Below are 16,810 nucleotides of genomic sequence, written 5' to 3'. Positions count from 1 at the left end.
GGGGCATCATCGGTACCATACGCAATGCTGTTTCCTGCAAAACTGCGCATACAGCACTCCGGGAGGACAGATTTCAGAAAAGGCTATGACCTACATAGAGCACAACATCCCACTACCTCCGCGAGACAAGGACTCGACGGCCAAATGAAATGCAAGACGGATAAAGATATATACAGACAACACTGAAAACTGCTCACCTACTCTGATCTGTGATACTACAGCGCGGCGGCCCTCAGGGCAGTCAGGCTGGGTAATGAGTGCAAACCAGCAGAGCCACCCATTTTTTCAAATGTTGACGTTTATCACTGGGGATACACTGTCCAGTTGGGGGGTTTGTTAGTGAGGGAGGGGGTGGGCAAGGGCACGTTTCCCAGTTGGGAAAAGGGGAGAAACAAGAAAAAAACAAAGTGCAAGTATCACAAGATACCAGAACTGATGCAAGACACAGAGAAAATAGTGACAACACAACACCTATGGCAACGTCAGGGAACCCACAGGGGGTGAGACTGCTCGGGTGGAACATCAGAGGCCTTGCTCACCCAATCAAGGTGAGGAAATTACTGAGCTACGCAAATAGGCACACAATTGACATCCTCCTACTACAGTAGACCCACGCAACGAGGAAAGTGACCGATGCATTTGCTCGAACATGGGGCCCCACAAAAGCCGCCACCAACTACTCTACACAAGTCAGGGGAGTGCTCACAGTGGTGCACAATCGAATTCATTTTCGTCTCACCAGGTATGAAACAGATGAAGAGGGCCATTACGCAATCATATAGGGTACATTGTGCAACAAATAAATGATTATAATCAACACTTATGGCACCAATATTGATTACCCAAGTTTCTACTTAAAGATCCTTTCTGTGTTGTCCCTGATGGGCCATGCCAGAGTGCTGTGGGGCAGGGACCTCAATACGATCCTGGACCTGGACTTCGACCGAACGTCTGGAAGTAGCAGGAGCCACTCCAAATCCTCCCAGACCAAACTTCAGGCTATGAATACACTTCTCCTTGCAGATGCGTGGAGAGATCTACATCCTCAGGAGAGGGAATATACATTTCACTCCTCTGTGCACGGCTCCAGTTCACGTATAGACTATTGGCTATGCACACCGGACCTCATAGCAGACGTGACCGCATGTACTATATATCCTTGCACCATGTCGGATCATTCCCAGTCCTTCTTGAACTAACGCAGTCTACCGCAGTATACACTGCCCGTAACTGGAGAATCCCCCCTACCCCCCGCACTACTCGGGGACGACACACTGATCGAACCCCTCAGATTCGAAATAACAGACTTTTATGAAAGAAATGCAAACTGTCAAATCCAAGGCAGTTATCTGGGAAACCTTCAAAGTCTGGCTGCTTGGGTAATTAATGGTGCAAACTCATGGTGTGCTGAAAGACATAAGGAGCAAACTAGACCATACTGCACGAGAACTGAGAGACCTGAAAAAGGCACACGCTACCAACACCAAACCCATCCTGCAATTCTGATCACTGGCCGAACGTGAACTCTTCTATATGACACAACCTGCCAGAGCCAGGAGATACAGTGAAGGGAATAGAGCCGGCCGAACACTGGCCAACCTCATTAAAGCCGAGCAAGGAACGAGGCATATCACTAGCATTACAGATGTGGATGGGAATGTGTGGACTAAACCTGCCGAGGTCAACATGGTATTCTAGAAGTTCTACAGCGAACTCTACACTAATAGAGACCAGGTCTTCCAAAGTGAACTACGAGAATACATTGACTCAATCCCCCTACCCCAGCTGAACGCAGCTGACAGAGACCCTGGACCTTCCACTAACCATCTAAAAGCTAGAATAAGCCATAGCGGACCTGCGGGCAGGCAAGGCCCCCGGATCAGATGGAATCCCGGTTGATCCGTACAAAACATTTAAAGGGGAACTGGCCCCAATATTACTGGAGGTCTGGGAAGAGGCTCTAGGTAAAGGGGCATTACCAAATGCAATAAAAGAAGCAATCATATCAGTACTCCTGAAGCCCCATAAATCACCACAAGATCCCACGTCTTACCAACCTCTCTCCCTCATCAATTCAGATGCTAAGATATATGCCAAAGTAATCGCAAACCGCCTCATAAAATGCATGAATGTACTTATACACCCCGACCAGTCGGGATTCGTCCCTACCAGATCCACTGTGTTGAATCTCGGGAGATTCTTCGCAATCACCTCACAGCTTGACCCGAAGGCCAAAACAATAGCGGCTACACTAGATGCTGAAAAAGCATTTGATTCAGTATCCTGGAACTATATGTAAACTATACTAGACAAGATGGGATTTGGCCGGGCATTCATTAAATACATTTAGGTCCTATACACTGACCCTAGAGCAATGGTCAGAACGAGCAAATCATTATCCCCAAGCTTTGCACTCGGAAGAGGCACCAGACAAGGCTGCCCACTATCCCCCCCTTATATTTGCTCTCACCATTGAGGGCATGGCTGCCAAACTTGGATACGTGCATTCATGGAGAGGTATTCGCGTCGGGGGTTCACCCCAATTTATGTCACTCTACGCCGACGATACAATGCTGTAGGTCAGAGACCCTGAAACTAATTTACCACTGGTAATGCACGAAATAGAGACCTTTGCTAAATACTCTGGGTATCGAATCAATCAGGGTAAATCGGAAATCATCCCGCTCGCACCATCCACAGTGCAGTCACCAGCCACCGCACAATGCAAATGGTCACCCACCACCGCCCGATACCTGGGGAATTATAATGGCTATAGACAAACTCTGTATAATAACTATGAACCACACTTAACACTCCTGGAACACAAATTAAATATATGGGACAAACTCACTATATGGGTGAATATCGCTACTCAAAATTGTAATAGTGCCCAAATTATTGTACCTGTTCTGTAACATCCCTATCTGGCCAGGCGGTGTCATGACCCTTGCCCCTGGCCCTCACTGGCAAATCAGCCTTCCAGTTAGGGCCAGGTCAAGCCAAGAACAGACAAAAGAAATTTGCTGACCAACATCGTAGTAAAATAGTAAAATCCCGACTATCAAATTGGAGACCAGGTCTGGTTAACATCAAAATATGTGCCCATAAAAGGGACTCAGACCTTTTGTCCCCGATATCTGGGACCTTATTCTATTGGATCCATAATAAATCCCAGTGGCAGTTAAATTAGCCCTACCACCCACTATGCAGATTCATCCTTTTTCACGTATCACTCCTGAAACCGTTACAACCCGGTACTCTGGTTACACCACCACCAAAACCAGTATTATTAGTTGACAGAGAACCAGAGTTTGAAGTAAAGGATATCATAGAATCAAAATACACCAGATCCAAACTATACTACTTACATCGTAGGGCCTGTGCAGTGGTAGAGTATTGGTTTGTTCTTTCTGGAACACGTCTTGAAAATCTTGGTATTCATTTGGTAGAGTACTAGTCACACCTAGTACAATCGCTGCTGTACTGGGAGTAGCAGATGTACATAAGTCTGTTTTCCCCTTTTCTTGGTAATAACAGGTGCGAGCACAATCATCGGAAAAGGCCAACTTCTTGGCGCGCCAATCTATTAGAGGGTTGTGAGCTAGACTGTTTTTTCAGAAACTTCAGAGATTGACATCAAAGTTTGTGGGGAGGAGGAACCATGAGACTCCAGTGGCCCAAGATGTGTGAGAAGTGCGAAACCGGTGGCTTAGCAGCCCCGGACTTTCAACTATATTTTCAGGCGGCCCAGGCCAACTTTGCAAAATACCGGTCATACTCGACCAAGGCATACGCACACATACAAGCTGAAAAGTTTGCGACGGCCCCTTTCAATTTACGGGCAATGCCCTACTCCAAGACACTAAGGGATCGGGGGGAGGTTGACCCGGTGGGTTCCACAGTGCGAGCATGGTCCAAACTAATAGACAGGGATGCGACAACACATACTGGCCACATACCCCGCTATGGCATCACCCAAAGCTTGAACCCACCCTGGACACGTCCCTCCAGAAAAGATGGGACCCAGGGAAAGAAATGCATCTCGGAGACCTTTACCCTGACGAGAAGTTTGCATCCCTGAAGACTGTCCAGGCGAAAAATGGGACTGGGCTGGTCACGTCACGTCACTATAGTACTACAGGCTAAAGGCAGCATGTAAGAAGCAATGGCCATCCTTCCCGGAAGCCTCACCAACTCACGAATTCTTGACCGATATCCTGACACCCGAGGGCTTCAAAGGAGGAATTTACACTCTATAATGCTGTCCAACCACACACCCCCTCCAAGAACACTATGAAGGCCAAATGGGAAAGAGACCTGGGGATTACCATCGAAGACACCCAATGGGCGGAATACTGCCAATTCACCAAATCAGTCTCCATTTGCACCAAATTCAGACTAATCCAATCCAAGATATTGAATCATATACATATCACTCCTAAATTTTTTTGGCCAAATTCGAACCCACGACCAAATCAGAATGCCCTAAATGCCAAACCCAAGGGGCAAACTCTTTCCGCATGTACTGGGACTGTCCCCTGATTAAAAAGTTCTGGTGTGAGGTAGCCAAGTTGGTAAGTGACACTGTTGGGCTCTGAATACCAGCAACTCCATTAAAATACTTACTCAGCAACATCGGGAAGGTATCGATCAAAACATGTCGCCTGGTTGCAGTCGCAGGGGTGGTCGCTAAAAGGTGCATTCTTAGGGCCTGGAAGGCAAGGACCCCTCCCACTCGGCAAGCCTGGATGAGAGACTTAATAGATGTACAGGAAACAGAAGAAATATATGTTCAAACGTGGTGCCTACCTGCAGATCAAAAGATATTTGGGCCCCACTGAGGAGATATCTGAGGACATCCCCCGACACTTAGCTCAGCCAATGACCCAGCCAACGGATCTACGTGAATATCCCAGAGACCAAGCCGAGAACACAAACAGTCACCCACACGTATAATGCAAAGCTAATCCGAACTTGATACAGTGCAGCCTGTTGTAAATTATGATTGTATACAGTCAACACTTGTTGGCCATATGTGATGCACTTGCCAAATCTTAAAATAAAGCTTTTTTTTAAAAATTAATAATTTCTGCAAAGTTCTTGGTGAATTTGTTTTATATTTCTGCTAATTTGAGGAAAACATCAACTCATCCTTCTTGCATGGGCACATGCTCCTTTAATCGCTGCCATGGCTTGTAGCTTTGACTGCTTATGACATGGCCCTGATACTCCACTTCTGCATTTTTAAGCTTCTATAGTCGATCCACTCTTTGAGTCTCCTGAACACCTCATGTAACCTTCCATCATGTTCTTCCGTTCCTTTGCCGTATATTAAGATATAATCTTGATATGCAACATTTCATCCAATCCCTTTCAGCAAATGTGATCTTGTCCTCTGGAATACTGCTGCAGCAGACGCCAACCCAAAAGACATCATGCAAAACCTGAACATTACAAAAAGCGTGCTGAACGATGTGAACCTCTTGCAATCCTCCATCAGCCTGATCGGATAAGCCGCGGAAAGATTGAGTGTTGTGAATGTACATGCCGCATTTAAATAGTTCCAACATCTCTGATTTGTGGGGTAGCGGGTATCTGTCCACTAAAATGTTCTTATTCGGCCCCTGAAGATCCACACATGGATTTTGCCAGACTTTAAGGGCTACCACTATAGGACTCGCATTCGGATGATTCTATAGGTTCTATTATACCATCACACACCATTCTGTTAACTTCTTCCTCGTCTTCCATCCTCGAGGCCAGTGGTATGTTGCAGCCTTTGTGCACACTGGCTGCGCTCCTTCCCTCAGGACAATGCGATGCGGGTGCCATTTCAGAAAGCCTATCGATGCCGTGAACCCTCATGGGTAGATTTCTTAAAGCTTGTTTTGTTTCACTTGTATGCTTGAAACAGGTTCATCCAACATGGGATCCAACTTTGTCTCCAAAGCTGCTTGGTCTCGCCACCCTAAGACATCCACACCTTTCTTAGCAATGTAAACGCCGATCTACTTCAGAACTCTGTCAACACCTTATAATAGCCTACTATTACTATTTTTTTTCCCTTCAAATCCCCCTGGATTTTTGTCTCATTTGCAAACATCTGTCTTTACTCCAGCCTTTTTTACTTCCTTCAATTATTGTGACAATCTAATTGTGTATGGTGAGCAATTGTCCACCATCATGGAGATTGAAATGCCCTCCATTCGTACAATGTAGCTGTGGCACTTCATTTCACTGTATTTCTCTGTTTTATGGACCATCATCACCCTCTCTTTGTCTGATTCGTCGTCTTCTTGCATGCATGCCACCTTTTCTGCCAGCACACTATTACAAAACATCGTTTCATGCTGCAGTTTGAACACTTCTGGGACATTGCTGGGCAGTTTTTCAAGGATGCACAATGCCCTAATCTCCCGCATCTGTAACATGTTCCCTTGTCCTGTTCCACTTGCATGGTTTCTTTTCCTTTTCCTGCATTTGATGTTAGATGCTGTTTAAATCTCCTCCCATCCTTTGCTCTGTCCTCTTTGCAAGTAAACTTAGTGGGGAAGAAAGAACGGCAGAGAGACTTCTTTTGGGTTTGAGTTGACCCGTTTTGGCCCCTCCTTTCACTTCTTGTCTTGATTACTCTTGCACAAAATTCTGTGGATTCAACTTTCATCGCAATCGCCAGGGTTTCTTCCAGATTTGGATCTCCACACATCCAGACCTTTCTCGGATCACTACATTATTTGTATGTTTGATGATCTGTTCACAAATTAGTTCTTAAGATGTGATTCTAGCCCCAACCTTGCATGACTGTGCCAAGCGCTGTATGGCACGATATATTCCCCTGGGGTCTTTCCTTGTCTTAGCTTCTGTGATGAAAAATGTAAGCTGTTTGCCATGTTGCTTCTTGGTGCATAATAATTAACCCGTTGTTTCAAAGCAAAATCGTACACATTCATGTCACCTGCCTCTGCTACTGACAAATGGGGAGTTCTCTAAATGTCCTGTCTTACAGGCCCTCGTGTATGCAACATTTTCCTTTTTTCTGCTGTCCTTCCCTCATGTTCTATAGTTCCTGCAGATGTCCTCCAATATTCCTTCTAGTCTAGCCGCGGATTTTCAGGTTCTCCTGAGTTTGGTAGGAAACATGTTGGGAGGGGGGTGTATCATGCTTGGTTGCATTTTCAGTACTTGTGACTCCCTTTTCATGTAGGGATTATGCTTATGCACTTATTTCATTTCACCTTTGTAATTTGATTTTTTTGCACCATTTGTAATTAATTTTTGTTACCTTTCTTCCACGCGTTGGTGTTTTAATGGTGACACTAGGCACTTATACACTATATCAGAAAATATATATGTCCTGGTATTGGCCGCACACCAGCCTCTGTTCACTTCAGTGTCCACTGCGCTTGTTTTTTTTTTTTCAGCCCAGCTTGTTGCTTGGCAATGCCCTACCATCCTTTATAGCAGTTCTTTCTCGTGTAATGCATGCACGCATAATACGTGTTGCCGGTGTGAGGTGCTTTTCCTTCAATTATGGTGCGTGGTCTCGCAGCTCAGCGCGCGTTGCATCCACCCGGTGCCCGCATGGCAGTTTGCATTTCGGACTGTACTATCGGTGTGCCAGACCTGCTTGCCGCTCCTCCCCCGGGTCTGGGTCGCTCTTGGGACACCTCTGAAACTCCTTCCACGGCATCGCACGTCTCCGGTGCCTGGTTCCCACTCTGGCGCTCGGTCCAAACTCTGGCTGTGGAACTGTTCATTCAGCACATGCTCGTAACCACTGAGGCACAAAGATAGGTGGTAACTATTTATTAAGAATAAGGTTCAACAGCCCGGCAGCACATCTCTTAGCTCCCACTTTTCCAACCACCACTCTCCCATTTCATCTCTTCCTGGCAACCCTGCAGAGTATTCCAAATTCTGCGTTTCAAGCAAGGCTGGGATAGGGTGTTCAGGGCATGCAGAAGTAAGTGATGGTGCATAGAAAACATTGCAATACATCGCTATGATGTATTAAGCAGGTGTACAGACTATATATACAGAAACAGTCAGAGGGGTGATTATTTGAATATGCCAGCAGCTTCACTCCAACTATTACTTTTGTGAAATTACTTGCACACATTTTTCAGCTTATCTTCATAGTCTCTGTAAATACAAGCAAGTTTGTGCTTTATTTTCAAAATCGAATTTTACTGGCATTTTGAAACAAGGAAATCAAGAACTAATCTGTCTCAATTATCAGTATTCAACATGGCTTGACAAACTTGTAACTAAAGCCACCCTACCCCAATCAATTTATTTCAACACACAGTCCTGCAGGAAGCACCACAACCCATCAAAATGATACCATCAGGTTCGATTATCGGCTGTGTTTCTCAGAAAAGGGTAGCCACATAACTTTAGACCTGGATTCCTTGAGCAGGTGTGCAAGAAACTCCATATCGTACATGGCCTGGACCCTGGCCACCCAATCCCTTTCCATGGGTAACCCTTTTCTAAGTTTGTTTTGAGTGGGTTTCATAATCGAATGTTATGTATGCTTTTCTTGTGATTCTTAAATTGGCACAATATGGTGACTATGAAAATGCCAGGGCAACAGTTAAAAACATGCCATGTTCTGTTACAGAACTGTTTTCTGTGTCACAGGAAACACTTAAAAAATCCCTGCTTCTTTCACACTGTACTTTGATAACTGTAAGAAGAATTGCATTCCTCTGTTAACCATTGGCTTTTGTCTTTATCTAGCTGTGTAATTTCTGCTAATGGGTGTGAGTAAACTGGACCTCTTATACCGCAGGCTTCTTCTCACCAAACTTTTTATTCGAGGATGGGGAAAGCCAGAAGACCTAAAAAGGTATTTTATTTGTTATATCCCCTTTTTCTTGTTAATTCTGTTTTAAAATCCTGGTTATTTGTGTTGTAACATGCTCATTGGTGGTGTGCTGTGGTTCTTGAAGTTTGCACATTGAGCAAACCCGTGGTAGAAGAGGCATTGCCTGCCCTAGGGTTTCTGGGGACGTCAAGATGTCACTCTGGGGTAACAGGCATGATTCTCCAGAAAGGTAGTAACTTAAGAACTGTTCAAAATTGAATGGATAAGCTAAAAACATTCATGCCAATAGGCTTTGCTTCAGTAAGCAGGGTGCAATTCAACAGCAAATTATGGTGGGCAGTCTGTTTGGCACATCTATGGAAAAGGTGGAAACAACAAGAAAGGTGGGACTAGACCATATAAAAGGATATATGAAATTGTGGGGATAACCAAGAGATGGCCAAGAGACCAGCTGGTGAAATAAAAATAAAGTAAAGTACCACAAAGGAACACGATAACTGCAAGTTAAAAAAGATCAACTACTACACGACAACTATAAGGGACTACTTTCACAGTATCGCAAAGCTATTCACAAGCCAATTGTTAATTTTCATCATAACAAGATTACTACTGCTCCGATTCTCCACATTATTTTCACACTGACACTTACCCCCCTTTCTAACCAAACTAAAATCTGCTCATCATTAGTAAAAAGAAATATGCTTTTGTAACACTTAAATATTGTATTTGTGTTGTAATGTAGCAATCATCCCTGCTTGGTCGGTGGGGATGACAGGGCTGGTAACGGCCCACCAGCTCTATCCTAGGTAGCCCCGAGCAAAACTAGTGCCTCAGCGAGGGCTCAGGACCATAACCGGGGCAGCAATTTGCTGGAGACACTGGGGGATTGGAGTGAGCTGCTGGTGTTTTATCTCAAGAAGTTGTTTGGGCTTCAGTCATCGCTTTACCGATTGGTGTGCAAGGGATAACAGGTTGGTGCCACCAGAGTCAATAAGAAGCAGTTTGGTTTCCCTTGCCCACAACGTGCATCTAGGACAGTTCTATACCGAAAGTAAAGCCAGGCTCAGTTACTGGGGGATCAAAATGGAGTTACAAATTGATAAAACGCTAAATAAAAATGATGTCCCACGTAATGCTAGTGATAGGAGGAAACTGTGTCAAATCCAGAGAATTTGTCCGTTCTCCCCAAGGGGGAGCCATTACATTAAAAAAAAATGGTATTAGTTTATTTATAAATCAGCGCAGAGGTGAACATATACATCAACATTTACTTGCTGCCCCCAGGAAGGTATATGAAAACTACATTTCCCTCATCCCTCCCCTGTTACCACCTAGGTTGAGCATTTGCTTTGTCTCACTGAGCTGCGTCGGGCGATGGATGCTTGCTGTTCGAGTGCAGGGCTCTCGCGATTAATCACGGCTTATAAGTCAGTGCCGGGTAGTTCTGGTCATAGTCTTAACAGCAGCGCCCAAATATTCGCAAAGCGGTGGAGGAGGCCCGCCTTGGCAGCAGTGACCTTCTCGGCTATCAAGATGTCCCAGAGCTTAATCCACCAGAGGGTCGTCATGGGGCCTTCAGTGGATTTCCAACTGCGTGCCACAGTAATTTTTTCCGCCGCCAGCAGCAGTTGGGTTATAAGGGCTGCCCTCCTTCCTGTTCTCGGGTAGGAGCCTGGGACGGGGATCCCTAGGAGGACATTTTCAGGTGCCAGAGGAATTGCCACTTGGGTATTGTCCTTTATCGTGGCAAGGCATTGGGACCAAAATTCTCTTACCTTGGGACAAGTACACCACATGTGGAAATAGGATCCTGGGAGTCTGCAAAGACGCCAGCAGTGCGGGTCCAGCGCCTGCTGAAAGTGATGGAGGCGGAGAGGAGGGAAGTACCAGTGTAGGAGTAGCTTGTGGGCACACTCCCGATTGATGATGCAAGGAGAGGACGTGCGAGTTCTCGACCAGATGTCCACACAGGTTTGGTCCTCTATGGCATGCCCCAGGGCTGCCTCCCATTGAGACATATAGGCAGGCTTAAGGCTTAATGAGGAAGGGGTCATCCTGCAGTAGTTTATAAAGGGCGGAGATCTTCCCTCGGGCTAGCAGGTCATTTGCGGTAAGTTCTAGCGCAGCAGGGGCTCGGGTCGCTGCTTTTCGCGTCTGGGGGTTGGAGCACAAGTGCCGCAGTTGGGCGTAGGTGAGCCTGTCCGTTTCCGCTAACTGGAAGGTTGTCTTGCATTGTTCGAAGGTGCGCTCAAAGAGCTGCCCCAGAGATTCAAGGCCTCTCGCCACCCAATTCCGGAAGTTCTCTGGCAGAAGGCCGGATTGTGGAAGATTGGGGAGAGTGAGCTCAGGCCCCCCGGGAAGCCGTTGTGTCTGCAGGCCCAGTCCCAGGCTCTCACTGAATGTTTAGTGGAGGCCAGAATATTCAGCCAAGTTCGGTGCAGTGAGGTAGGGAGGGAGGAAGCGAAGGGGGCGAGAAGGACGAGATTGTTCGATCTCCACCCATTTCGGGCGCCCCGGAGCGGTTCCCCATGCTTGAATGTGGGCTAGTTGTGCTGATATTTGGTATCTACAGAGGTCCGGAACCCCCAATGCTCCCAATTTAGCACTGCCCATCATGGTTCTCTGGGGAATTCGCAGTTTCTTGCCCCTCCAAATAAAGTTTTTTTTTCTTTGTTTTTTTATTTTAGAAAATGTTTTTTTGTTTTGTAAGTATACATTTTATTGATTTTTACAACAAACAAAACATAACCAACACACCCGACATTTCTGGTTACAAGCTTCTTAGCATACATTTACATATTATTTATAACTGCCCCCCTCCCCCTCCACTTTAACTCGAGCTTCCACCTCAGTTCCTCGGATTTCCCTTCTCTTGGGGTTAATCCCCTTCACTGTTTTCGGACATCTCATGTTCACTTGATTCGGCATGGGAGGATCCTGAGAATGTGGCTACCATTTGTCTCCATGCTATTAGAGGTCCCACTTCATCAACCTCCCCTCTGCTTGCTGCCTCATACCATGCTACTGTCTCGACATCTGCCCATTTCAGGAGATCGTTCCACCATACCTCTAATCTGGGTCTGTGAGCTGCTTTCCAGCCTATGGCTATTCTCCTTTTGGCCCAAACTGTAGGCCAGGTCCTTAAGTTTACAAACATGTTTCAGGTTGCGTGGTCTGGTGAATCCCCCCCCCTCCGCCCCCCCATCATGCATGCCCACACAGATTCCACATCTAGCTTAATTCCCTTTTCAGATAGTCGTAGCTTGACTTCCTCCCAGAATGTTCCCACCTCCGGGCACACCCAGAACATATGGATCATCCCGGCATCCACCTCCCCGCACTTGGGGCATTTTTGTGCTTCTGTACTCCCGAACCTGGCGATCTTTTGTGGGGGTCATGTATGCCCTATGCGTGACATAAAACTGGATCTGCTGCAGCCTCGCATTCCCAGGCACCTTTTTATGATATCGCTGGGCTCTTTCCCACTGCCCGTCTTGTATAGGTTCCCCCGCTTCCTCCTCCCAATCTTGTCTCAATTGGAGCAACTCCTTACCTACACTGGACATCACCAGTTCATAGATCAGGGATATTTCGTGCCCTCTCTCTGAGATATCATATATCGTTTCTATGGCAGTGTCAGGTTGTTCTAGTGCTACCTCAGACAACGTTTCTTTCACCCGTTTGATTATTTTAGTATATGTGATATATTTCCCCGTATGTACCCCAGTTTCATCCACTATCATTTGGAAGTCCCGTGCCTTCCCCTCTAGCCATATATCTCCTAAGGTCGCTAGGCCTACCGGCTGCCATTGTTTGCGGATCCCTTTCCTCAGTTGCTAGTCCACCCTGCATAGCGCCACGAGTGGCGCCTGCGGGGAGCATGGGATTGGGTTTCCCACGACTCGGCACGCTTTGCACCATGTCTTCCAGACCAGTTCCAGCAATCTCGATTGCCCATGCAGTTCTGGTGTGGGTAGCCATATCAGTTCTTTTAGGAAGTAAGGGTCGCATTCACCCCTCAGCAGTCTAGATTCTGCTGTCTCGTCTTCCGTCAGCCACCTAGCGACATATTGTAGCTGCCCTGCCAAGTGGTCTATCTCAGTTCGGCAGGTTTATGCCCCCTCTGTCATACGTATTCTGCAATTTCCATAGGGCTACTCTGTTTCTAGAGTTGTGCCATAGGAAACCTCTACATAAACTCTGGTGTTTAATAAAAAAGCATTTGGGCATCATCTATGGGATATTTGCGAAGAAGTGTAGTAGCCTAGGCAGGACCGCCATCTTGAGCAAGGTCGCCCTTCCCACCATGGCTAGGGTGAGCTTTGCCCAGAACCCCCATGCTGTTCTTGATATCTTCCACTGCCCTCTCTGTGTTGTATTTGTGCTCGTCTACGATCGTGTGTTATGTTAATCCCCAGGTATCTGAATGTTCTGGTCTGCCAGGGTATCTGCAAGATACGCATGTTCTCCTGTGGGACTCCTGTGTACCTCCCCAGGGGGAACATGCATGATTTTTTGGGGTTTACCGCTATGCCCAAAAGAGTCGCGTAGCGCTCTGTCACCTCCAAGATATATTGCAAGTTTTCCTCTGGGAAACGCAAGCATAGCAGCATATTATCCGCATACAATGATATCAAGTGTGGTCCCCCCCTTAGTGTGGACCCCTATTTCTTTGTACTGGTGTCTTGGACAGATTGCTAGTGGTTCTAGTGCAAGGATATACAGCATCAGGGACCATGGACAGCCCTGTCTCGTGCCTCTGCTGAGTTGCCATTTATCTGAAATGATCGCTCCCATTTTGACCCTGGCTGTTGGGGAGCGTGACACCATTTTCACCCACCGTACGTAACCTGGGCCCATCCCGTATTCTTTAAAGGCCGCCATCATCCAAGGCCACCTTATGGAGTCGAAGGCTTTCACTGCATCTAACGAGACTATTGCTATTTCATATGGGTCGCCCTCTGCCTATTCTATGATATGGTGGAGCCTCCCGTGGTTATCAGATATGCTTCTGCTTCGGACAAAACCGGTTTGATTGGGGTGTATGAGTTTGTTTATTACCCTCTTCAGTCGATTCGCTAGCACTGCCGTAAGAATTTTGCTGTCCTGGTTTAACATGGATGGGGGTCTGTACGACCCACATTCCGTGCTTTGCTTATCAGGTTTGAGGAGCAGAATAATTACCGCCTCCCTCAGAGATTCCGGCAGTCTCTTTCTCAAAGGCCTCGTTTAGCATTGCCAATAGCGGGGAGAGCACTTCTTGTCTATACGTTTATCACTGGGGAGCCTGTCTGTCCCTGGGGTTTTGCTCGTGGGCAGATGTAATACTACTGTCTCTTATTCCTCTATTGTGATTGGGGCATCCAGGTTCTCCCTGTCTTCCTCATTCAATTTAGGTAATCCTATGTCTTCTAGTGTCTCCTGCTCTGCAGTCTCCCCAGGCTCTTCATAGAGGCGTTTGTAGAATCTAAGGAATCCCTCCTTCACTCTCTCCTGGGTGTTCCAGACTTGGCCTTCTTCTCCCGTTATCTCCCTAATTGCTAATCTTGGTGTCTCGTTCTTGTATAGTCATGTGAGCAGCCTCCCCGGTTTGTCCCCCCTCCCCCTGCATGTTCCCTTTCGATGTATTTTTTGTAATTCAGATTACATAGCCTCTCCCAGAGCCCACCACAAGCCTGTTGTAATTGGCACACCTGTTCGGCATCCTCTTGTGAGGTGCCCCCTCTTTTCATAATTCCTTCTAGTTTCTTTTATGTCTCCTGGAACTCTCGCTCTATGCCCCCTTGGAGCCCTCTAGATTTAGATATGGCTGCCCCTCTCACTACTACCTTAAAGGGCTCCCATAGGGTTCCCTCTGACTCCACGCTCCCTATGTTATTGTCAAAATACCTGATTATCTCCTCCCTTAGGTCCTTTCGGAATGCAGTATCCTTCAGTGCCTCGGCCCTAAGCCTCCATGTTGGGATTATGGCTCTGGGGGGCTGATGTCGCCACGCCAGGACCAGATGGGAGTGGTCCGATAATATTCTCGCCTTATATTCTGAACCCGTAATTTTCCCCAGCAAGTTCCGGAGTGGCAAGCATGTAGTCCAGTCTTGTGTACAGGTTGTGTGTGGCGGCATAGTGCGAGTAGTGCCTATCATTCGGGTGTTGCTGCCTCCATATGTCTTCTAGCCCGAAGTCTCTCAGCAGGGCTTGTACCGTTTTTGCTGTAGGGGTGGGTTTATCTAATTTTGTATCGGATCTGTCCATTTTGGGGTTCAGCGTGCAATTGAAGTCCCCACCCCATATAACCGCGCCTCATATGTGGGGACTGATTTTACTATATAGTGTCTTAAAGCAGGCCACTGTGTCTTGGTTAGGGGCATATGTGTTTATGATGCACAGTTCTCTGTTCTCTAACAGCCGCCGCATCACTACCATCCGGCTCCACCGTGGCCTGAAGCATCTGGAAGGGCACATGTGGCGCCACCCAAATGATTACCCCTCTGGCATAAGCTGAGTACGTTGCTCCTATGGTGGTGCCTCTCCACTTTTTCTTAACCACCTTGTTTCTCTTTGGTGAGGTGGGTTTCTTGCAATAAGGCTATATCCACTGTTTGCCTTCTCAGGTACTTCATTACCTTATTTCTCTTCAGGTAGCTTTTGAGGCCTCTGACATTCCAGGTTACTATTCTAAGATCTCCCATTGTCATCCATATCTTATCCCTTCTCCCTCCCTCCTTGCCCTTCTCTCCGATTTTGCTTGACGTAGATGTGAGCTCGTTCCCTGTCCAATTTCAACATAAACCCCCCAACTGGCCCCCTCCCCAAGTCTCCCCAACTAGATTCACTGCACACATCCCAATTCACTCCCTTCCCCCCTTCCTGTTCCCAAATGTTGCCCATCTCCATCCCTGGATCTCAGGCTATCCCCCATTTGGTCCTTTCTCGGTGATACCGATATCGGGAACCCAGCAGTAAGTTACCGATCTATCGGAAACCTAGCTAAGCTGTCTATGGGGGTGTGAGAGCGAGTCCCTCAAGTCTCCTGCAATTTTGCACTATTGCACCATGCCTGGTCACTTCTACTTATGCAACCCATCTCATGTCTATCCCAGCTGGATTCGCCTTATCTTATATTAGTCACAGTGTCTGATATTACAGCACCTCGAATACTGCAGTCGCTGTTTTACTTATCTGATCCGTCTTCTTTCTGGTTGTCTGTTTCCGACGGGCATTTCTGGGCGTCCAACCACTGTCGAGTCCTCGGGGGGGGGGGGGGGGGTTGTCGAAGAACAGGGCTCTGTTTTTGTGGTACACCTTCAGTTTTGCCGGGTACATCAACATGTATTTGTAGCCAGCCCGCCTCTCGCAGTCTTCTTCAGTGACCCATAGTTCATTCGTCATCTCTGCACCAAGAGTGTGTAGTCCGGGTACGCTGTAATATTCGCCGATGCCCTTTGTATTGTGCCACCTTTCCGGAAATGTTCTAGGATCTTCTCCCTATCTCGATAGTTCTGGATTTTGGCAATCATTGGCCTTGGGGGTGGGGGGCAGTTCCTGGCGGTGGCCTTCTTGTTAAGGCTCTATGCGCTCTTTCCACTGCGAATCCTTGGGTGAGAGCCCCTCCTCCTATTTCTTGCAGCAACATTGTCTCGACATAGTCCATTGGGATTGATCCCTCTGCTCCTTCCAGTAGTCACACAAAACGTATGTTATTTCTCCAGGCACGTCCCTCCGCTTCTTCCGCTCTATTTTCCAGGTTGCTCACGCGTTGTTTCAGGATGTGGCTCTCTGATGTATGGGACGCACATGCAGCTGTGTTTGAGGTCATTTCTTTTTCCAGTTAGCCTGTGCGTTCTGCTAGCGCTCTGACATCTTGTCCGAGTAGATTCACTTCCTCCTGGACTGCGCCAACTCTGAGTTTCAGTGCTGCTTTAAGTTCAGCCATGGCTGACTCCAGTTTAGTTTCCCACGTTATTTTCAGGTCCGCAATCG

The 16,810-nt window shown here is 47.0% G+C and overlaps 1 protein-coding gene across 6 annotated transcripts in view; it reads left to right on the top strand.

Moving 5' to 3' along the window:
* The window catches only part of ABHD18 (abhydrolase domain containing 18), a 1,329,419-nt gene that overhangs the window by 123,141 nt on the left and 1,189,468 nt on the right, over positions 1-16,810 (top strand). For all 6 annotated transcript variants that reach the window (XR_011282243.1, XM_069631098.1, XM_069631095.1 and 3 more), the window contains one exon: positions 8,743-8,851. Coding sequence is in view for 5 of the 6 variants with exons in the window: in XM_069631098.1 (XP_069487199.1) it covers positions 8,760-8,851 (92 nt within the window). In the remaining variant the exon portion in view is untranslated. The remainder of the gene's footprint in view (positions 1-8,742; positions 8,852-16,810) is intronic.

This window comes from Ambystoma mexicanum, chromosome 6q, assembly GCF_040938575.1.
Source record: "Ambystoma mexicanum isolate Mex_15411 chromosome 6q, UKY_AmexF1_1, whole genome shotgun sequence".
NCBI lineage: Eukaryota > Metazoa > Chordata > Amphibia > Caudata > Ambystomatidae > Ambystoma > Ambystoma mexicanum.
Note: the sequence above shows the minus strand (reverse complement) of the source record. Positions and strands in the feature narration are given on the sequence as shown.